The sequence below is a fragment of the Oculina patagonica genome, chromosome 12 (assembly GCF_052425735.1).
Source record: "Oculina patagonica isolate OP01 chromosome 12, crgOcupat, whole genome shotgun sequence".
Taxonomy (NCBI): Eukaryota; Metazoa; Cnidaria; class Anthozoa; order Scleractinia; family Oculinidae; genus Oculina; species Oculina patagonica.
In genome coordinates this window covers 17708228-17731436 of record NC_135769.1, presented here as the reverse complement: position 1 = coordinate 17731436, position 23209 = coordinate 17708228, and the positions used below count along the sequence as shown (strand labels likewise).

The 23209-nt window shown below is 37.1% G+C and overlaps 1 protein-coding gene across 5 annotated transcripts; it reads left to right on the top strand.

Annotated features, from left to right (window-relative positions):
* The first annotated feature begins 857 nt into the window (after positions 1-857).
* Positions 858-22982, top strand: LOC144632397 (uncharacterized). 5 transcript variants are annotated; one of them, XM_078491040.1, is made up of 16 exons: positions 858-990; positions 8009-8639; positions 9688-9770; positions 10168-10263; positions 10806-11031; positions 11402-11530; positions 11945-12069; positions 12703-12829; positions 13137-13274; positions 13827-13853; positions 15191-15310; positions 15839-15921; positions 16194-16308; positions 17162-17248; positions 18792-18843; positions 21353-21493. In XM_078491040.1, the coding sequence occupies exons 1-16, from the start codon at positions 893-895 to the stop codon at positions 21358-21360; spliced, it is 2145 nt and encodes a 714-aa protein (XP_078347166.1). In that variant the 5' UTR covers positions 858-892; the 3' UTR covers positions 21361-21493. The 5 variants fall into 5 exon arrangements, with proteins under 5 accessions (XP_078347166.1, XP_078347162.1, XP_078347163.1 ...); XM_078491036.1 differs by lacking the exon at positions 18792-18843 and having other exon boundaries at positions 21353-22982; XM_078491038.1 differs by lacking the exons at positions 858-990; positions 18792-18843 and adding an exon at positions 2159-2351 and having other exon boundaries at positions 21353-22982.
* The last annotated feature ends 227 nt before the right edge of the window (positions 22983-23209 follow it).

Sequence of the window (23209 nt, the reverse complement as noted above, 5' to 3'; positions counted from 1 at the left end):
ACCAACCAAGGGTGAAAAAAAATTCAAGCAAAAGTGTAAAAAAGACAAGTGGAGTGTGCTAAAAACAGAGCGCGGACGTCACAGAGCTTATTTTGTTATCCGTTAAACTAATCCTGTTATCCCTTATCCCTTGACTATTTTTCCCGTTATCCCTTATCCCTAAAATTATTTTTCCTGTTATTCCTCTAACAGGGCCTCTCCGATATGCTTCTGATGCATGCTGATTTGGTTTTGAGCACATTGTTCGGTTCAGGGTCTTGTATTTGTTGCTGGAAAGTTCTTTTTCAGACGTGTAATGTTTCTTAGCAGTAAATAAATAAATAAATAAATAAATAAATAAATAAGTAACCAAGGGCTCACACGCGACAGTATTCTAAACAACTGAGAAAGCTACTTTCTGTATTACTTGACTCAGACAAAAATGTGATCTTTCTCCAAAAAATATCCAAGTGCTGTGTCCCTGTTTTTGTTTTACATATCCATTTGATATTTAAAACAAATTTAAGTAAAAAAGACTTCTATGAAGTAACGCAAAGCATCCGAAAAATACAACAGTTTTGCTTTCAGGCGGTAAATCAGCATTAATATCATCATCATTATCATCATCATCATCATTTTTATTATTATTATTATTATTATTATTATTATTATTATTATTATTATTATTATTATTATTGTGAGAAATTCAAACTAAGCATAAGCGACTAGCGGATGCTTCAAAACAAAGTGATAAACTCGAAGTGTCCCTGCCATTACCGCTACAGATCTCGCGAACAATGACTACATTAAATAATAATGACTGATTTAATTGTTTTGGCAAAACAAGTCTACAGAGTGACAAAAAGTAGCCGTGAAACAAAAAAAACTCGTGAAGTCTTAATTAATACGTGTCATGGCAGAAACCAAACGAAAGCCTATAAATGTGAAGAAAAAACCATCCGGAAAAAGCAGTTCAGAATTCTCGGACAGCACTGCTTCGGATTCAAAAAGGTAAGCTTCCATAATATAAATTTTTGTCATAAAATTCTATTTCTCCCTGTGTTTCCTGATGAAGTATATAGCACTCATTTACAAAATATTGCTTCGACTGACCGTGTTTTAAGCTTTTTTTTTTAGTGGTATTGAGTTAAAGCTAGTTAAGTCAAAATAATTTTTTTCGATCGTTTCAAAAAAAGCGTAGTAGTTAGAACCAGAACAAACTTTATTCAGAATTTGTTTCTTGAAGTGCTGATAGCCAATTTAAGATGAAAACTGAGAAGGATTGTTTTTAAACAACACAATTTAATGTGGCAGGAAAAGGAAGTTACCTTGGGAAAGACGCTTTTGCCAACTTAACTTAGCAGAAAAAAAAGAAACATAATTGACAAAATTAAATTATAATTAATAGAAATTCCCCAGTTAAAGAAAGCAATCATGCTAATTTTAAGGAAATTTAACGTTTCCTTGAAAGATACGTGAACGGACTGCATAAATTATTGGTTAAACTCAACAATAAGTTCCTTAATGTTCTTAAATACAATCCTCCGCTCGACCGCAACTGACATGTAATCTACACGGAATTCTTTTAATCAACAACTGATGTTTTGTTCTTTTCTGCATTTAATTGGGTTCTTTTCACTTTCTAAACTTCTATTTACCTCAAACCTCTCCAAGAAATCACAAATTTAGTTCTTCATAACCCTAAAATTTGTGTCCGTTATGCAAATTAGGACGCGTTCCTAGCGAAAATATTAAAACCCCATTCTGATGCGAAAAGCTGACGAAATGGATTTGTTTATAAATGATTAGTCGTCTTTAATATTATAGATCTCAGCTAAGTTAGCACACTGCAATATCAGTCGTCATGAACAAATTTTTAATATGATCCTCTTTGCATCGTATGACAGGGAATAAACACAAATTTTTTAAAAGCTTTTTATTTGAACGATATCTCAACTCAATATTACATCGGGTATTGTCTCCATGGACACAGCAAGCTAGCAATATATTTTACCTTCGTTCTCCTATCTAATTCAAATTTCAGTCGAGTTTACTTATCGATCAAAAAGCGTCTCGGTTGCCATGGAGATGCCAAAGCGAACACTTTGTCGCTGGCACCTGCACATTTACATAGTCAAAAGACGTAACGTAATAATTTACTGTTGTCATTTGCCAGTCTTTGTGAAAGGGTCAGTTTTGACAAGAAGTAATTCACTCGTGTCTCATCTTAGACGAAAGTGGGCAGCTCTCAAGTGTATTTTCACGCTGATGAAGGGTAAAAACGCATGAAGCTGTCGAGTTATGGCAAATCCCCCGTGGAATAAGGGACCGATTCAGTCGAATTCTACGCCGATTTCGTATGCACGGAAAAGGTATTTTGTTTATGTGTTGCTTTTTGTCTAGGTACTAATACTGGTTCGCGCGCACTGTTTCTCTTTTATTATTTTTTTTGTTTACCGCGAACGAAGTCTACAAGGTGAAAGAAACAATAACATTAAAAATAGATCCAGTTTTTGTTGCCGTTAAACGCCTAAATTCGGAATGATCTCGACTTAAGATATGATTATAGTTGGCGGAGAAGGATTTTTAACTGAATAATACCGTCGATTGAGTTTAACTAAAGGAAAACTCATAAAATTAAATTGGGATATGTTGACTTAGGTTAAATGAAAAATATCCTTTCTCGATAAAATGAGATGAAGAAACATTATTTAATCGAATATTAATCCTTAACATAGGTTTTCTAAGTTTTGGCTGTATAATACGAACAAATTTGGTTTGAATTCAGATTAAAATTTATGTACATCTATTCAACAGAATATCATGTAAGCTTTCCATTTCGTCTTCAAACGAAAACTTGCCAAAAACGCCTTTAAAAATAAATACATATCAAAATTTCTTTTATTTGCGAGTATTTTATTGTCCGCGGTATGGTTTTTTGTTCTGGCAAAAAACCGGCCCTGATACAAAAGAAAATCTGAATGTCTTAAAAACGCGCGACCTTATCTAAAGAAAATACATTTTCAGACGATCTTTGATAAATTTTCATTAGCAACGTAAATGAGAGTTCTCGTTTAATTTAATAGAAAAGCCTTGATTAATTCTGTGCTACTCGTAGACAACTTTCCCTTTAATATGTCTCGAGCTTGTGTGAGTAAGTTTAAAATATTCACAGCGCAGTAGTGTAATCATCGCGTTGTGGCCTCGAAAAAAGAAAATACAGGAAAATTTCTAAATGGTGGAAACTGGCTGCAGGAATATGATCTATTTGCTGAATCGCCCCACCAAATGGACTTGGAAATTTAAGAGAGAGAAACGAATCTCACAGACTGAAGACCTATGAGGATATACTTTATAAAGAGTGTTCTGCGAACCCCCGAGAATTCCAAATATTGAATTAGCTTTAACCTGAAGGCCAATTACGGCCCGGTACGGCTTTTGCACATGAAGGTGACACTTCACTGGCAACGCACGCTACAGTGATTTGAAAGACTGGCTGAAAAGATCAGTTCAGAATTTCAAATAAATTTTGAGATTTATTGTTGTAAGGTGTAAAGAAAATAGAAACGACTTTAACTATACATGGATGGTGTTGTTTTGGATGATTTTTGCCTTCTCGAAGACGTAATTCACTAAAATGTTCCCTCGCGTTTTCTTTCATGGTAAAACTGACCAGAATTTTGTCTGATTTTCTTTTCTTTTTTTGAGCTGTTTTGTATGAAGCCTGCGAGAATCTATATCCTGATCGCCTTTCCGAGAATTTGTTAGGTTTAACAAGAAACAAAGGATATTGCGTTGCAAGCCGTTGACAGAGAGAATGTTTTTAGCAATGGTCGATATTGGGTTACTGGCTGTTACTGGACAGGTTGTCGAATTTAAGCCAGAATATTAACGATTTATTAGGGACAAGAAATGATAAATTACACTGCTGACTCACGCTGAAGAAAAACAATTTCCATGTAGAAGTATAACTTTTCGATGGTTATAACAAAAAACTGTATTTCATATTGAGATCCAGTTGCAATGTAGGAGGTCAAGAAAGGATTTATGAAGAGGTGCACGAGCGAAAGTTCTTATTAACATGGATGAAAATCACCTCTAAAACTGGCCGTGGTGTTTGTTGACGAAAATCCAGTCTCGAAAATTCCAAGAATTATCCCGAAGTTCCTCAATAAGGGATCGACCAATATTTTTCTGGCTCGTTTCCAGATACAACAGGACAACAGTCACGAATCCTAAATGCAAATTAAAAAGCTACCTTTCCTGTAAAATTGTGCATTATTCCCACAACAAAACGTGTTAGAATAAACAGTGACCGTCCGTTTAATTTCAGAGCGGTACGGGGTTGATGAATGGATGTCTTCATGGAAAGAATCGATATCACAAGAAGGCATAAATTTAAAAACTACTGATTAGCAAAAATGTGGGTGTTTTGTCACCTAAAATGATAGCAGTGTTCCTCTGAGCCGCTAGAGGATTCTTCCGCTGAGTACCCGAAACAAAGCCAAGATTCGGCATTGCCCCCGCGTTGACACAGGGGGCGTCCGTTAAGTTCCGTTTTGAAAGTAATAAAGCCTAAAGATACTGTATATGTTGTGGTTCAATTTCATCCTTGTTTTTTTTTTTTTTTTGGTGTATGGTAATGTATGATAATGATTTAAAACAAAGCAAAATAAAATTTGAACCAAGGATAAAATTGAACCACAACATATATACAATGTATCTATATCTGACTGATCAATGCAACAAATAAAGTTTGAACTTTTAGGCTTCTCTGTAGCTCCCTTATTTAAGCAAAATACATCTTCACTATGAAAAATGTGCTCGTTATAGCCCAATTCGTTAAAGGAACTCGAAACTGTTCGGAAGCAAAAATTTTTTTTTTGTCTTTTTGAATTCATAAACCAGTTCGCTGTTTTCTTTCCCACGATCCTGATAAGGTCTCAAACATATCGTGAAGTGAAGATAGGATGCATGGTCATCTTTAGCCTTTTAGCAGCACTCGGCTTTTCAAAGGAATTTAACGATAGGGCGCAAAGCTGAGATTAAAGATATGAATAAATCTATCGTTTTAAAAAATTGAAGACTGCAACTGTGCTGGGAATTGTTTAAAGGTTGAGTTTTATGGTTTTCTCTAAAACTGGTAATATTCCATAAACGAAGGGAAGATTTCCCATACAGTTTTATTAAGAGAACATTTTGGAAAACAGTCAGTTTGACCAAATTCCCGTCACCGTGTTCGGAAAAGTTGTACATAAATAACTTTAACTGATGTGGAGAAAAGTCTTTGCTCACTGAAGAGAAGTTAAAAATTCACGAAAAACGCATAACGTCGTCAAACACGATTTCCTTCTTAGATGAACACTACGACGCTCTAATAAAATAACTAGTTTTAATGTCGCCCTCGCCCTCCCCTAAATCGGTGACATTTGTCATCAGACAAAAAGTCAAAATCTGCTGAAATTTTTGGCAATTTGCTTCATGTTGTTGTGAAGCATTGATATTCAAGTATTCTTCCAAAACATCCCCTTTTAATAAGGGGCGCAAACTATCATAAATTAAAACTTTTCTCTAGCTAATTAAAGCCAGTCGTAAATAAATCATGAGAAATTCGACTCCACTAAAAGCTACAAAAACAGGTGCAACCATCTATTTACGAAAAGGGAAGTCGCAAAGAAGGCTGAATTTGGTAAAATTGTAAAATACACATGTTTGTGGACGATCGTGGACAATCAAACTCAATAAAACAATTTTATATTTCATGAACTAGAATTTGCTTTTTCAAGATTTTCCCGGGTGTATTTTTACCGCCAAACAAATCATGGTATCGAGGGCAACGAACTGTAGGAGCCAATCAGAAAACGCGTTTCATTGGAAACAAATATGGCGGCGGATTGGTTGTGTTATCATACTGAAGGGCTTTTATGCCTTTTTGCGTCGGAAATCGTGTAATTATGCCTTATAAAAAGTCATAGCGAAGTAGTTAACTTAAGATTTAAGATGGATTTGAGGTATGTTTTATTTTATAACTCTTTATTTACGCGTAACTTGCACACAATACCGATCGTTCGTGTCGGAAATCTGAACTTTGCTCGCAATTTTGAGTCAATTTGGGTTACTCATTACTCAGCTTCAAGTCCTTCAACGCAAAAGAAAAATAATTTGTCTGGTCTTGGTTTTTACGTTGTGTCCTTGCTAATACTCATTGGTTATATTTATAAAATTATTGTCGGTGTATAATAAACTGGTGTCTTCAAATTTATAAAGCTTTTGAACGTAATTAAAAATTAAATTAAAAGCGAAACCCACTTGTTTACAAGCTTAAGCTTAATTAAAATATATAACTTTCATTTCTTTCCATCTTACTTTCGACAACTACACGTAAACGCTTATTTAACGACGAGTATATTCAAATATTTAACGTTGATAGTCTACCTAGAAGTATAACAATAAGTCGTCTATGTTATTGTTGTCCTTTTAAGAACTCTGTTGTACACAGGCGGCCCAAGCTCTCTATCAGATTACCTTTGGACGTGACTCTTGCTTACGAGCGGTGTTGTGTTACAAAGATTCGATTTATAAGGGTTTGTATGGGAAACAACGGTTTTGCTTTAAAAGTAAAAAAAAATGTATATTTTGTAAATAAAGTTGACTTACCCTGATTCGTTGTTTCATTCTTTGTTGTCTGCCAGCTTTTCAGGTTGTTTCAACGCGTTTTCGGCGAGTTATCGCAGTGGACACCTAAATAACGATAACTCGCCGAAAACGCATTGGATCGACCTGAAAAGCTGGCAGACAACAAAGAATGAAACAACGAATCAGGGTAAGTCAACTTTATTCACAATATATACATTTTTTTTTTACTTTTAAAGCAAAACCGTTGTTTCCCATACAAACCCTTATAAATCGAATCTTTGTAACACAACACCGCTCGTAAGCAAGAGTCACGTCCAAAGGTAATCTGATAGAGAGCTTGGGCCGCCTGTGTGTTGTAGTGTGTGTCCTGGATGCAAATGAGATATCATTGTTTTCCGTTGATTTGCGATTCATTGTATTTTGGAGCAGTATTGTTTCTTATCTTTCATCCCTTTTTGCCTCGTATATACAAAAGGAGCATTATTTAAAGTGCATTATTTATTTGTCTCAGACGGTGCATGTGCTGTGATTGGTCAATTTTATGGGCCATATTTTACAGTGTGGCCCGCAAAATTTGAGAGTACTTCTGATGCCATCTTTGCAAGTTTGTCTTAGTCAATATATCTTAGGAAGAAGATTAAAAACCTATTCAAAATGTTTGTGGTTGAGCAAAAAGTTTGAGAAACAAAAACAAAATGAAGTGGAGTTCTTCCAAACTTCTTTCAGTTGTAGTTGTTGGACTGCAAAGTAATCCCTTTACGTATCTACCAAAACAATAGTTACAAGACATCTCACTCATTTTCTATGAACAACATTTCACTGTGCCTTATGGACTATTTGCTCATGAAAACTCTGGTTTTTGGTGTAATTGTTAATTAATCTCATACTTGTAGAGATTAACTACCTCAGTGCCTAGGTGGGGTACTCCGGCTTGTAAATGACGGGGATGATCGAATGGAGGCAAAACTCAGGACCCCAAAAAATCCCTAAGTCTTCCGACATAACCCAAAAAAATCCCTGGGCCAAAAATAACCCGCCAACAATCCCTTGTCAAATTACCCCTAAATTGCCAGGAGGAGTAATAATATAACGCAAAGAAAACCATAAAAAATTGAACGCTCTTGTTTGTTTATTTGTCATACCATAAACACGCCAAGGCCGAGCCAAGGCACTTTAGTTCGTTTTTAATACCCCAAAAATTCCCCTATTTAAATCAAGTCACCCAAGAAAATACTTGCCAAATTTTCCAACCCAAAATAATCCTGGAATCAAAAATTTCAAACCCAAAAAAATCCTTTGATCATCCCTGTCATTTACAAGCCGGAGTACCCCCCCCCCCCTGGGCCTCAGTGTCTCAGTGTTCAAACCAAACTTTTATCAATGTGTTTTACAGGCCAACTGTAGGTCCCCACAGTCACTCCTTACCAGCTATAACAGATTCCACAGATAAGGGAGTGCGGCGAACCAACAGTCCAGCTCAGGAAACTGGACGTCTAAGGCATCTCGAAGGACGCCTCAACGTCAGTGAACAGTCAAACAAGGCATTACTAGAGGAGCTTGTTCGTTTACAAGGAGAATTAAAAGGGAGCATACGTCGCAACGAAGACACTTTAAGAGAGGAGAGAGAGGAGAGGCTTGTACTATCAGAAAAGATCCGTGCAGCGAATAATTTATACACTCAAATGATGATGAGAGTGGCACGTGCAGAAGAAAAAATTGAGTCAGAACACAACACCGTAGGAACACTTGTTAACCACACAAAGCAAGTAGAGCAAGCTTTGATGGGCAACCAACAACAGCTACTGAGTCGAAGAGAACAGATTCATGTGCATGTTGAACGAGTCAAAGATGACATCGAGGACATGAGAGAAAGTCAAGAGCAACTGCAGAAAAATATGAGAGCTCTGACAGATGATGTAAGAACAATGAAGAGTAAACATGAGGTGCAGACGGTTCAGTTTGGTACTGTGGTACAAGAAATCAGGCAGAGGGTAAAAAAGATTGAAAGTGATACAAACACTGCAGTAAGTGCCGCCATAATTTTTCAAGAATTATTTTTGAAGTAGTATTGTAATCTATCCAGTAAGGAACCTCTTAGATTAAGATTGGCTGTTTTTACACTAGAGTCATGTTACCCGTCTGGACGAGCTTTGTCAAACATTTTTTGGTTTGTCTGGTTATGCCTCTCTAGTATAAAGACAGGCACACCCTGTGCGAGTTACCGGTCTAGACGAGCTACTTTTTCGAAATGCATCTTGAGAGACAAATGACGAAAGGTTGCTTATCTAGATGTGTTGTGCATCTTGTGCCCGTCTTTATACTAGAGACAACCAGACAAACTAAAAATAGAGTGCTGAATCTTGTCCAGACGAGTAACACGTCTCTAGTATAAAAACGGCCATTAAATTGAATGCATGTAATTGTGCATGGTCTTCCACACTCTGCTTGTAGTTCTACAGCAGTCTGAAATTATTTAGCATAGCAGTAGCACTTTGCTTAATTAAACCCAGGCAAGCATTCTTCTCAAGATGTGAACACATAGTAAAGTTTGCTATGTCAGGATTTGATAATATTATAATTTCATACTTTGTTTCAAATAACTTGATTCTTTGTGAGAAGAATTCAGTAATCTAAATGAGAATCACGATTCTCAAAAATTTGTTTTTTGTGGAAGTTTAAAAAAGATGTTGAAATTTAAATTCATTAATGAATTAGTAGGAATGCAAGGTAAAGTCTGTCTCCAAGCCATGAGGCCCATACAGCCGGAGCTTATCCCGGTTTCCGTAGCATTAAGAGACTAGGAGTATTGCTACTCCCCCCTGGATGGGATGCTAGTCCATCGCAGGGTTACCCCCCAGCAGTAGATTCGCCGGTACCCATTTATACACCTGGGTGGAGAGAGGCACTGTGAGAGTAAAGTGTCTTGCCCAAGAACACAACGCAGCGCCCCGGCCAGGCCTTGAACCCGGGCCGTTCGACTCAGAGTCGAGCGCGCTAACCATTAGGCCACCGCACCTGTTATAAATACGGACATAATATTAAATTTTGTGTTTTTATTGTTTCCTTTTTCAGATGTCTTCGTTAACAAAACACCGTGATGATCAAAACACCAATGAAGCCAATACACTACAGTTCAAGGGTATTATAGAAGCCAGGTACTGGAATAGGTTTTCTCTCTATATTAAAAGTGTTATGTTTGTTGTATGATGACTAAAACTAAAACTACTCTTAGAAATCAAATAAGTACATTTAGTCACCATGGCAACTAAAATTTTGGGCCTGGCGACTAAAATTGAGAAGAAGGATTGAAAGTGTGAACTTAATTTAGGGACAAAATTTTTCACCGGCGACCAAACTTGAGCAGTCGGTGGCCAAATGGATACTAAGGAAAAAAATAAACTTGGAGGGTTGCATAGATGAAAATGATTAACATCTTCCAAAGAAAGGTCAGGAGCCATGACTGTCAGCTTACTGTCTACTTTCTTTTAACAAATAACTGTTCTTTATTTATTAAGCTTCTAACATGCTAAATTAATTGTTTCTATCATGCAGGTTAGGTGACATGAAAGAGATAACAGCTGAACTGAGGAGACGACTTGAAGCCGAAGAGAACGAGAGAAGGGCCGCTAACCAGCAGAACCAGCTCAGGTAGGTGAAATGCGAACTATTTCAAATGGTCTTGTTTTGATGGATGTCCATGTATGATACACCATGTTGTTGTTGATCAGCAAATTTCATAAATTACCGTAACACCTTAACAACTAAGACAAAAATCACAAATGGGAGACACAATATTATTTTATACTTTCAAAATTCAGATCTTTCCAGGACAATTTTAGTACCAAAAATTCAAATTAATTGGACAAGTTATGACATTATCTGTCATTCGGCACTCTTAGAGGTTCAAGGGTTAACTGATTTTTGGTGAATTATTTTGGAATAAATTAAATGAGTTACTTTAATTAAGAAGCTGAAGTTATGCAGTTATACAGTTGAATCTCGATAACTCGAACCCTCAATATCTCGAACCCTAGGATAATTCGAACCTTTCCGATTCCCCTCCAGGTTGTTTCCTTACTAATTTTACCCTCAAAAACCCGAAATCTGGATATCTTGAACCTTTTTCAATTTCCCTTGAAGGTTTGAGACTTTACTCAATTATATGATTTTGTGATAATTATTTATTTTAGTCTGGAGCAGCTGAGAGTAATGGTACAGGAAAGTAACCATCAGCGAGAACAAGAGCTGTATGCACACTCCATGAATTCTAAGGAGAAGGAAGACCTTCTTGAAAACGAAAGAAATATGATTGCAAGTAAACTGGCTGAACTGTCAGAAGAGCAAAGCAAGAAGATGTTACATAAAGAAATAAAACTCAGAGAAGACGCTCAGGCAAAGTTTGTCTTGTTAGAGAAGGTGAGTAACATTATATTCCTTTGTGTTGAATTTATAAGAAAATAACTGCAGTTACTGAAGTTTGAAATGTTTGTAATTGACTGAAGAACCACCTTTACTTGGTATTTGCTCAAAACTGTAACTTGAATGACACAAAAAGTTTCCTAAGTTTGAATTTTGAAATATAACAATGAATATGATGGATGGACGAATGGGTAAAAAAAAAAGAAGGGAAGGAAGGAGGGATGGAGAAGGAGGGAAGAAAACAAAAGGAAAGAATTAAAGGAGAGAAGGAAGTAGAAAAGAATGAATCAAATCAATATTAATTGATTAATTAATTTATTAACCAATCAATCATTCTCAATAATCACATTTTCTTTTGTTTAAAAAGAAATTACGAGAGGAACAGGCTGCAAGACTGGTCTTTGAGAGATCACAACGAGAGGAAATGGAGAGACGCTGGCAGTCACTCAAGGCTTATATCGATGAAGAGTCACAGACTGTCAGACAGTCTGAAAAGGTATCAATATAAAGGATCTTACAAGTTGTTCAACAGGCAACCAATTCACTCTGGCCTAGAGTTGAGTCTCAAGTCAATAGCTATTATTCTTTGAACTTTGGCAGTTGTTGCAATTACTGGTATAACTATTAAATATTAATCATTTATAACTACATGGGCGAGTTGGATATGGGATGTTGCTGCAGATATCCAACAAGGACATAATTTACGCTAAGTTGCATATTATCATGTCATCCAACAAGGGTGATTAGTGCAACTTTTTTTTATTAAAAACATCCACAAAGAGAAGACAATTTTTGTCAGGCACAGTATTATGGCTGATATCCAATGGCTACTAAGCCATTCAAAACTCTGGAAATACATTATCTAATGCTCCAGTGTTTTAATTAAGTATCAACAAAATTGTTCATTTAGGTGGCGCAGGCAAGAGTTGACCAGAGTCTTGTGCGTCTTAATGAGTCCATATCATTATTAGAGAGACAGATGGAGGAAGGAAGAAAGGCAATTGAACAGGTGTTACATGCTGAAATCACATCAAGGTAAATAAATTACAGCAGAGCTGAAGTCTCTGTTTTCTTTCAAATTATTTGCATTATATAAAGATACTCGTGTATGTAGGTGTGGTGGGCCAAAGGTCAGTGCATAGCATATTGTATTGAATGGCTTGAGCCCTAGCTGTGTTGTTTTCTATGGAAAACCTTTTGTCTCCCAGTGCCAGCTCTCTCGACCAACAGGAGTATATGAGGTGGTTTAATTTTATATTTGGATTAAATTTTTTCAAACTGGTTTGATTTTTATTTTTCATTGCCTATTTATATTCATTATCATAATGTGAAACAAAGACATAAAGATCAAACTGGTTTAAACTAAAAGTAAAATTAAACCACAGCTGCATATAAATGGGTACTGGTGAATTAAATGCTGGGGGATAATCCTGTAATGGATTAGCATCCCATCCTAGGAATAGTGGAAATACTCCAAGTCACTTCATGGTAGGGAGACTAGAGATAAGCACCAGCCTGATTAGTCACTATACCAGATTGAACACATACCCATCCGCAAAGAAAACACAGCATTTAATTTACTCTGCGTTCTGACTTGCCTGGAAATGCAGTACAAAATATTGTTAAAAGAGACCCTTTCAGCTATTTTGGTGTTTTTGATATTTACAGGCAGTCACAGAGTGACAAACTATCCACTAGATGCAACCAGCTCCAGGAGAAACTCAACATGGCCATTAGCACATTACAACAAGCCTTGGGAGGAATTAACTCGCAAGTTTCGGACAGTGTGGCTAAGGTAGGTTTGATATTATACAATACAGCAGGTATCCTGCTGTGAATTGACGGTAAAAGTTCAGGCCACAAGGACAGAACGTGAAAATATCAGCCTGACGCTTTCAAGTTGAGATCAAAAGTTCCTGATGGCATCACATAAATATCACTTGTTTACAGCTTCAGTACACTGGCATAGTAACTTTGAACAAAACTGGACCACTATTTGTAGATTCTAAGCGTCTTTAGGCTCCTAAATTTTTTGAAGTGAAGCTTGTGACAATGTTCCTTTAAAGCCCTGCTTTAATAAGTGTCTGTTTATCATTGCCTAGGCAAAAGAAGAGCTCATGTCACTGATGGACAAGAACAACAACTCAGGTGTCAGAGGATTATCAGACATGGATACACGACTGAATAAGTTAAACAAAAGAATAGCAGACATGGAAGAAGCCATTAGCAAACTTGAAAGGGTAATGACAAATCTGTTATGTCAGTAATTCTATGTGAGCTTTCTGAAAAAGTGCTTCCCCATAATTATGAAATTGACCTTTGAAATATTGAACGGTAATCCCAGCCCTTTGATATTTTCGTGAAAACATATTATTAAATTTTTAATTTATTGAAAAAATTATATTCCCATTTATATTAGAATCAATCAAAAAATAACACAAAATGTAAATAAAGAATAAAAGAAATAATAAATGAATAAATAAATAATATGCATTTCCCTCAACGTTTGTAATAAATTTGTTTATGTTCAATTTGTAACACATATTATCCGTTTTAAAAAACTACTGAAACTAGTTGATAAAAATAATTTATATTTTGTAAAACATCCAATTCAAACAATAACATGATTGATTTTTATTAGTAGTGATGTGGAAAATAAACTTTTTATTAATTTTGTGCTGTTTTTACAAACTTTTTCAAATATAAAAATATTTAAATTGAAGAATTAAATTGAAGAATCTATTACAAATTAATAATCCTATTGTATTTTTGTTTAATGCATACATGTATAGATCAAGGATCTTGTTCATCTTGAAGAGGTAAAATGTCTCAAATTTGTCACCTGCCAGCACACTAAAGATAAACACACCATTAAAAAAACTTTAGCTTAGCCTTAAATAAATAATATTATAATACAAAAAAATAAATTTCAACCTCAATAATCACTTAATGTTTTTAAAAAATAGTTATAAAATTATTGTAGTTATGACATGAATTTGTAGTGTGAAACGTGATGGTTTTGAAGTCACATCACATTCTTAAGCTTTATCTAAAATTAACATAATTATAACAGAAATAAATTAATTTTAGTCTCAATAATCACTATAAATCATTATGAAATTAGTATTATCGCATGCATTCCTGGTGCGCAGGAGACAATATAGCATGGTTGTAAAGTCACATACCGTAAAATTCCGGTTATAAGCCCTGGGCTTATACAACTTTGCAAGGGGTTTTGAGTGGGCTTATAAGCGGAGGGGCTTATATCCGGGAGGGCTTACATACACGGAATAGAAAAAACGTTTCAGAAAGAGCTATGGGAGTGTTCATGATCGAAATACGTTTTAAAGTTAAAACGCACAATTAAGCAACATTTAGCCCTGTACAGTACTGTCAACCGGCAGAGGGGGGCTTATATCCGGGGTGGTGGGGGGCTTATAATCGGATGTATTTTTTTGTTTCCAGGTAGATGGGCCTATAACCGGGGCCCCGGGAGGGGGGGGGGGGGCTTATAAGCGGAGGGGCTTATAACCGGAATTTTACGGTATACATTCTTATAGAACACAAATAGATTCAAAAGAACACAAAAAAGTCAATCAATCCAACCAACCAGTTAATCCCAGTGGCACACAGGGCAAGCGATTATAATCTGTCACAACCAAAAATGGTTAGAAAAGTGTTCTAGTGGTACACTTCAACCAAATTAACCAGAACCAGTCAAGGTTGAAACAGTCCCAATAGAACATGACCTATTGTAAATTATGTAAGTCAGTGAAGCAACTCAAATCACAATCAGACCACCCTATGTGTTCGCAGTTTAATCTCTGTTGACATACCAGATTGACGAACTATAGAAATTTAAAGAAATCTATGGCAGTTATGAATAAAGCACTGAACAATGCATATTTAGGCTCATCTCGATCCCAATACTTCAGTTAAGTTAGATAAAAAATTATTAATGTTAGTCGACTCGTGTGTGGCCTTTTATTTGCCTTTCTGCACTTTTAAAAGCGTTATTTCACTGAAAAGCCAAGAATCAGTACCCTGGGTACCAGAGGATTTTTCTTGCGCACGCGGGTCACAATAGAGAGATTAAGGAAGGGTTACAACACGAATTGGCTGAAATTCCTCACCATATTATGTCATGTCTCCACAGCATAAAAAATCTGACAAAGAAGAAACAGACAGAAGCTTGGGTCAGGTGGCCAACTGGCGGCAGGATACTGATCAACAGTTTAGAGAAGTCCAAGACAAACTGAGGCCACTTCCAGATGAGGTAGGACAAAATTATGTTACATCACGCTAGAACCTTGGCCACTCTTTTGAAGCCTAGAGCTGAAATCTTAAATCCATCTCTGTACCATGGAGAAGACCTAAAAAATTTCCTTGGTCTACCATTTGTTTTGCGCCAATTCTCCTAGTCTCCTTTCTAGTCATTGTTTTTGCTTTTGTAGTCACTTTTCTCCATTGCAAAGTTCACTGCATGACAACCCATTTATTGGAATTGTCATGAAATGTTTCACATTGCATGGCAACTATTTTTGGGGTGTTACACAATGCACCTGTCCACTGGGAGACAACCGAAATAATGCAGTGAAAAAATGACTGTAATTCATGGGTCTCTGCAAATGATACGATCACACAAGTACTGAAGGCAAAGTGTAGACTGTCCACAGCCCTCTATTTTTTCGTTTTTTTTTTTTTCGATTGATGAGCGTGCGGTGAGAACGGCGAGAGAACTGGACGCCAGCAGGTTATGTTTTTCCATATTCTAAACTTCTCTTGTTTTATAATGTTCTGCTAGGTTGCTCACCTACAGAGTCAGCTTGCCGCACTCAAGGCTGACCTTGAGTCCAAGGAGGAAGCAGAGAGGAGGAAGGCAGCAGAGTAAGATGACAACAATACATGCTTTCTTTTTGTTTCATTACTATTTCTTTGGTGTTTTTTAAACTTTTCTTTTGAGGTATCTCTCTATTTGAAGGTGACTTTGTTCAACACAAAAATTACTTTTTAAAATATCTGAAATATAGTGTAACATACCCCTTTATATGGCTGAGCTGCATTCATACATTACATTCTACTATCTATTTCGAAAGTAGAACCTTACCAAAAGTGCATTTTACATGTTTGACATTTTTGTACTGTAATTTCTTGTTCAGGCGACAACCCACGCCACCTGTACAGGAACCAGAACCTGAACCAGAGACAGAGGAACAGGAGGACACAGGAGACCTGCGTAACAAGGTGCAAAAGCTAGAGGAGGAAGTACAGCAAGTAAGTCATCACAGAGTGTCTCCTTATAGTTGAAGGCGATAAACAGTTGTCTTCTTGATAATTTATATACCTAATTGAAGAAACGTTGACCTGTGAAAAGCATAAACCCTGAACAATGCGACGCAAATGTTTGTTAGAAAAGCGGAAAAAAACCCATCCCCGTCTGTGGCAGAATAAACATATTTTTGATACGACAGGTTGCTTAAATCATGCTGTTAGGCTCACTAAGCTTACCAATGCTGTCTCCCCCGAATGCCATTCGGTCTTTATATCGTTCAAGGTTTATGCTTTTCACAGGGTCAACATTTCTTCAATTAGGTGTATACAGTCGTTGTACACGACAGGATTTTATGCTTGGATAAGCCGCTCTCTCAGATGTGATTCCCTTCTGGATTCGTTCCTTTTTATGTAGATTTCTTATTAGATAGAGATAAACATAAAACTGTATCCTCCAGCACTAGCTGATCTATTATTTGATTATCTGGTGCTGGGATCATCTCTAGATCCCAGCACCCCACTTACTATCAAGCCCAGGGTTCCTTTAATAAAAGGTCACGAGAGAACATGAACCCTGTTGGGGCTGAGCTTTTCTGGGCGTCTTTTATCCAAGTACAGTGGAACCCCGATATAACGATATGCCAAGGGGGCAGTAAAATTATATCGTTATATCGAGGAATCGTTATATCGGGGTTCCGTCCCATACATTTTATTATTGCCGGGACATAACATATTCATCGTTATATCGGGAATATCGTTATATCGAAGATCGTTATATCGGGGTTCCACTGTATTCTTCTGACACTTGCAATAGTTCCTTGCTAATCTTGAGCTTTTGTTATTATTTTTATTGCAGACTTCCTCTCAAGTAGCCAAACTTGAAAACACAGTGGAAACTCTACGAACAGTTTTGACACAAAAAATACAATCAGAGGCTCAAACGGTATGTTTAGTATTAATGCACAGTACGTGGGTGTCATTGAGAGGGAGTTATTTTAAAGTAACGGTCGCTAATTTAAGTCCCCCAACATCATATTTATGACCATTTATGTAGCTATAGTTTGTATGGATTCCCGGAAGTAAGATATTGTCGCCAAGCGATGATGGAAAATTGTGGCGAAGATTCGTCCAAGAAGATCCCGATCCACTTCCGATTCTTGTTGGCCAATCAGAAACAGAACGAGAACTCCCGAAAATTGTCGCACCAGCTTGTTGTCATCAGTATACGTCATGTTGCTTAGCAACGCCTCTGCCAAGCATCGCTGGCGCCAGGCACTACCTAGGACGATGGCAAGAAAGAAAAAAGGGAGCTAAAAGTTTTTTTTGTGCCTGATTGGCCGAAAATATATCATCTTCTCTTTGATTGGTTAAGAAGACAGCATCTTCACGCTGATTGGTTTAATCATTGGTTGAAGCGTGCTGCTGCAGAAGTTTCTTAATTCAGTCTCTTGAAGGCCGTTGGACATCTGCTGGCATAATTTGTATAGCCGCTTAGTGATTGGGATTAAGTGTACTTTGTTATGTAGGATGATACAATATAACATTCACTTAATTTTAGTTATTTTAAGTCTATTTGGTTTTTTGTCTGGAAATATGGGTGAGTAGGTTAGTTTTCTTATGTTTTCAATAACTTTTCTGTTTCACAAAGATAGGGTGGTCACAAAGCCTAGACACAGATGATATATCTATTTTTATCGGTGCATCTCCGTCCTTTTATGCGGACTTTGTTAGAGTTACGTAAACTTTGTCAGTTTTGTAGCGATCAGAAATTTTTTTTTCTTAGCCATGAATTTTGTCTTCTAATTGCACATGATACTGGCTACCATCCGTGTATATTCTCCCTGGGATAGTGCTTGTATAATAGGGGAGAGGCACTGGTGGTCCGGGGTCCCATTATTTTCGGCGAAGAAATGTTTTTTTCTGGCAGATGTTCTTGTTATCCAGGTACCACACCTTTCTTTCTTCGGGTTCCAATCAAGTTGTATGCAAGTCAGAATACGTCAAGGATCTGAAACGTGAATATTTCTTGGCAGCACAGGCCTGGTCAAACGGAGTCGCAAGTAGACACAAGGACTTGCGTGCACTTGCGTTACGACTGGCGTTCACTTTGGTCGAGATCAGTTTGCACGCTAATCAGCGCAATTTTTTTTTACCGTTTGGTCACACAACGCAAGTCTTGTTTATTTCATGTACTGAATTCCAGCGCGCGCAGTAGCCTTGGAATTTTTTTTGACAGCTTGCGAGTCCGTTTGGCCACTCAGCGCAACTCTGCACGTAGGTGCAACTTGTGACTTCGTGTGCCTCCCTTCTCCTTCCCCTTTGAACGCCGGCCACGCAGGCTACCGTTTGGCCAGACCTTTAGACTAGTTTCGCTACTAGATATAGTTAGTTCTGGTAATTGCATTCCGTGACAACAAAATATTGGAGAATCACTACTGATTTCAAACGGTTGTATGTTTACTAACTGACATTTGAACACTTTACAGCGAGGTGAATCTATTACGGAGCTGAAGGAGCAGTTAGAACAGATCAATTCCAGTATGTCGCTCATTTACTGAAAAAAAGTTCATTGTTTTGAATTGTGAATATTCTTGCCTTTTGTCACCTGTTTTTCTTGTTTTCATCTTTGCTTCATTCGAGTCGTTTAAAATTTTAACTGACGGTTTTCTGCAAATACAAAAAAATAACAAAATAAACGTGAATAAATTTCCTTTGGAACGATTTAACGGAGTTCACTGAACAATCAACGATAGGACCAAATACTGATGTCGTAAAATGTGATGATAACAGAATCTAAAAACCGTTTATTGTTTAAAGTTACTGTGGAAACGTAAGTAAGTGAGAATACAATTCTTGTTTAACGTACATACCTAAATAAGAAGAAACCATTGAATTTTAATTGAATTTTCATTGAATTTCATAGTTGAGAGTAAACGTAGTTTAAGAAGTTAAACACTAGGTGATATAAACAACAGGGCTTATCTTTAAGTGTGAACATTATAAAATAGTTTGTGTTGAACAAATGACAAACGACATCGTCGATCTTGCTAACTTACGACCGCAGTAGTGTAGCAGCTCTCTTCTGGTCCTCTAGTGTAGCAGTTGCTATTGTTTTTGGGGCTAGGGACATTGTTCCTGTTGTTTTTTCTATTGTTCTCTCGAAAGGTAGCGAGCCATTCATGTGAAACCTTGTGTGAGCTGCTACCCAATCTGAACAAACGTATGATGACTGTGGTAGAGCAGTTTTCAATTGAGTGTCGTAAAACCAAAACCAAAGTAATTACTCTGGCCAATCACAAAGGACACAGACAATCGAGTGAACCAATCAAAACTCCAAGCAAATACATGTGGCTGGCACGAAGCGCGGGAAAACGTGCGCGAGGGAGTCACAGTTGGTTTTGGTTTTACTTCTGATTGGCTGAGAAAGTGGCGCGAGATTTTTAAGCCAATCACTAAGCGTAGAAATGCAAAACCAAAGCAAACGCAATTTACTTTCGACACTCAAGTGAAAACCGCTCTAAAGTTAGATTTTTCTCAGTAGCGTTAGCGTAAGAAACAGTTTGAGGTAATAAAAGGTGAAGTCTGACAAATAAGGGAGATTTTTAAACATGTTAAACAGGTAAACAGTATCTGCTGCACAAAACATAACACATAACATAACATCAAACGCCATTACTGTAGAATGACCTAATCAATTCCAAGCTATGTGCATTGAAATTGCTTGCACATTGCCATACTTTCGGTTTGAAATTTTGTGGTACATGAAGATGCTGGTACCCTAGACGATGAAGTACTTTATTCTCAATACCTGTTTGCTAAAGAGTGGATTGATATTACAATTATAGATATCCAGCAAGCTTGGAATTGAAGGGTTAAGGAATGCCTTATTTCTCTTAGTTCCTTGCCCCCTGGTGGGGGATAGGGCCGGAATGCCTTATTTAGGATTGCATATATATATATAAACTGCACTTTCTGTACATAAACTGTATATTGAACCCTAACAAGGAAAGTACAAACCTCAAGCAGGAATATATAAACGTGCCATAAAGAGCTCTTAACTTAGTATTTGATAATTTCGCAAGAACATAAAATATATATGTTTTTAAAAATAACGGTATTGTTTGTAGTTCTAACTAAGAGTAATGTTTTTTTTATTGCAGTAGTATAATGAAAAGTTGTTTAAAGCGTTCAACCAAGTTCGTTATCATACCTGCAGATTTTGAGAATTCTGTGTAAAAACTGATTTAGATATGGATGGAGTATGTTCTTGTAAACTGTAAATTTTGTCACTCATAATGCTGGTGAGAGTTCACCAAGATAACCCTGGAGTTGACGTAGTTAGAATAACCCATTTAACACGACGAGTAGATTTAAATTAAATGTGGCATCTATCAAAGGTATAGTTAACGGTATAATCCAGAGACTAATTTACCATATTTCATTATTTTAATGTATCAATAAATACATTAACTTGATACTAATAATGACTTACCTTGCAGGAAATTATCTTTTGAAATTAACTGTTGGTTACCCTTCTCATCTTGATTAAATCTAGTTAACCTTTGATTGAAATCAGATGGTAAAATTAATGCTTCAAATGAGAAAGGACAAATCCTAGGATAACTTAAAACACAGTTTTAAACACGCGGTATTTGAACTCCTAAACAATGAACTCACTCTTGACTTATTTACTGTTGATTTATTTTTTCTTTAAACCCTAAAGATTAATGCCTTATTTCGTCAATTGCTTTCTTTAGGATAGAAATTTCTTGTCCCTTAATCTTTCCCTCCTCTCCCATTAGTCTCATTCACAGACGTTATTTAAGGCGTCACACAACGCTCAAGAAGCGTTGCGCGACGACCTAAAATAACGGCTACGAAAGTGAGTACTCTCTATCTCTCTCGCTTCCTTTCTCGGTCAGTTTGGTATCCTTTGAAGCCGTCATGCAACTTGACCGTTGCGTGGCACCTACAAAGGATGCTTTCTGAAGCAATCGAACAACAGATCTGTGCACATTTTCACGGTCTTTCCTTCTTTTTTCCCCAGCGGAATGATCAAAACGAACTTGTTGAGGAGGACATCAACAAAGTGATCCGGTTTTATGTGCATGGCCATCGTCGCGTGTTCGTCAAGTACAGACACCCGAGCGTTAGTCAAGCTCAGCATGTGGAGGGAATCGGAAGAATGCGGTTCGCTCTGCTGGATATCAACCGATGGGGAATCTACCAGGTGGTCAAGATGAACGCCATCAAACGAGCGTGGTACCGCCTCCTGGAGAGGAAAGAAGAACGAGAGAAGGAGGCTGAAGAGGGTACTCCTGGCCCCTCCCGACCAACAGAGAGCAAGGGTGCTAGTAGAAAGGCTGATGACAGCGAAGACGACGATGATGATGATGATGATGACGATGATGATGATAATGATGACGATGACGATGATGATGACGATGATGATGATGACGACGATGACGATGATGATGACGATGATGATGACGACGACGATGATGATGATGACGACGACGATGAATCGAGACCGGCTACTAAACCTGGCGCTAAAAACAAGAAAGGACAGAATAATAAAGGGAAGAAAGGAAAAAAGTAGTATAGATTAAAGAAAACGACCCTTGAGAAAACAACAACAAAAAAATATATTAATTTATTACTAAAGCTAAGATTTAAGCTTCTCATTATGAGATGTGTTAATCTCTGTAAATTTTTACCATGGAGTGAATAGTTTTTAAAGCGCGAACAGCTGATCATAAACTAAGCCCGCTGTCGTCTGGACAACATATGAAGCAGTAGGCTGCCGTGTAGACATAATTTGGGCGAGCGAGCGCTGAATATTATATCGAGTGTTGAAGGCTCCATCTTTTGAAGCGCTCGCCCAGCTTACGACGGAATTTTTTAAACTGCTCAGTAAAGACAGTAAAATGTTTAAAGCTTCATACAGGCCGCATAACAATAGTTATTTTCAGAGAAAAATGATAAGATATACTGAATGTAAAGGCGTGTTTGTTAGCAAATACAGCGAAGCGCTTCAACTGAAGTAGCTCACTAAGTGAGCATGTATAATATAGTACACATAGTTCTCACTAGTTGGGCTGGACCTTTGCTAGAGAGATTTTGTTATTCAAGTAGTTTTATTTTTTGGTCTTTCACGGCCTTGAAAGGTATTCGTGTCGTCAATATATTTATACTGCCACAAAAAAAATACTTAGAACCCATTGGAGGTTGCTTCAAATAATTTAACTAAAAACAAAGCCATGGCCAAAGTATAATTACATCTGATCTGACCAATCACAGCAAGTACAAACACCGGTACGAGCCAATCACAATTGAAAGCAAAAACAGGCAATCAGTGCTACACGCGGGAAAATGTGCGTAGCGCGGGAAAACGTGCGAAGCGCTAAGCGCAGTAAAATGTGCGTAAGACAAGTGACGTTTGCTGTGATTGGTCTGAGTCTGTTTTGCACATCTTAGGATATGCTCGCTATTCGATTCCTCAAAGGAACAGAAAATCATATCTATTCTACCGATTACTTTAGCATTCATTGTTACTTTTTTCACTGATGTGTGCTCAGTACGTTTTGATGTGTGAACTCGACCAACTAAAAAAGTGAACAGAGTTTGCTATTGTGGTTGTAATGTAAATAGCTGTATTAAATATCTTGTTTAACTTATTACTCGTTTGGAGTTCGTTTCTAACTAGATTCAAACTCGATGGGATTCTCTGCCGAGAGCTCAGTATTATATTGTCACTTTAAGTCTGGATGGAAAATAAAAGATGATGCAGAAAGCATGGAACACAAAACGCGGTTTGAGATAAACTTAGTCCAGTCCCTGAACTCTCTCTCTTCCGCGCGCCCTTTAACTGAAGGGGTTGAACCCAACCCCCTACAATGGGCGC

What these genes read in the sequence shown, in the direction of transcription:
- LOC144632397 (XM_078491036.1), top strand. Translation starts at nt 893, where the DNA reads ATGGCAGAAACCAAACGAAAGCCTATAAATGTGAAGAAAAAACCATCC. An exon ending in TTTCGGACAGTGTGGCTAAG is followed by an intron (nt 12,830 to 13,136) that starts GTAGGTTTGATA and finishes ATCATTGCCTAG; the next exon opens with GCAAAAGAAGAGCTCATGTC. An exon ending in TGAGGCCACTTCCAGATGAG is followed by an intron (nt 15,311 to 15,838) that starts GTAGGACAAAAT and finishes ATGTTCTGCTAG; the next exon opens with GTTGCTCACCTACAGAGTCA.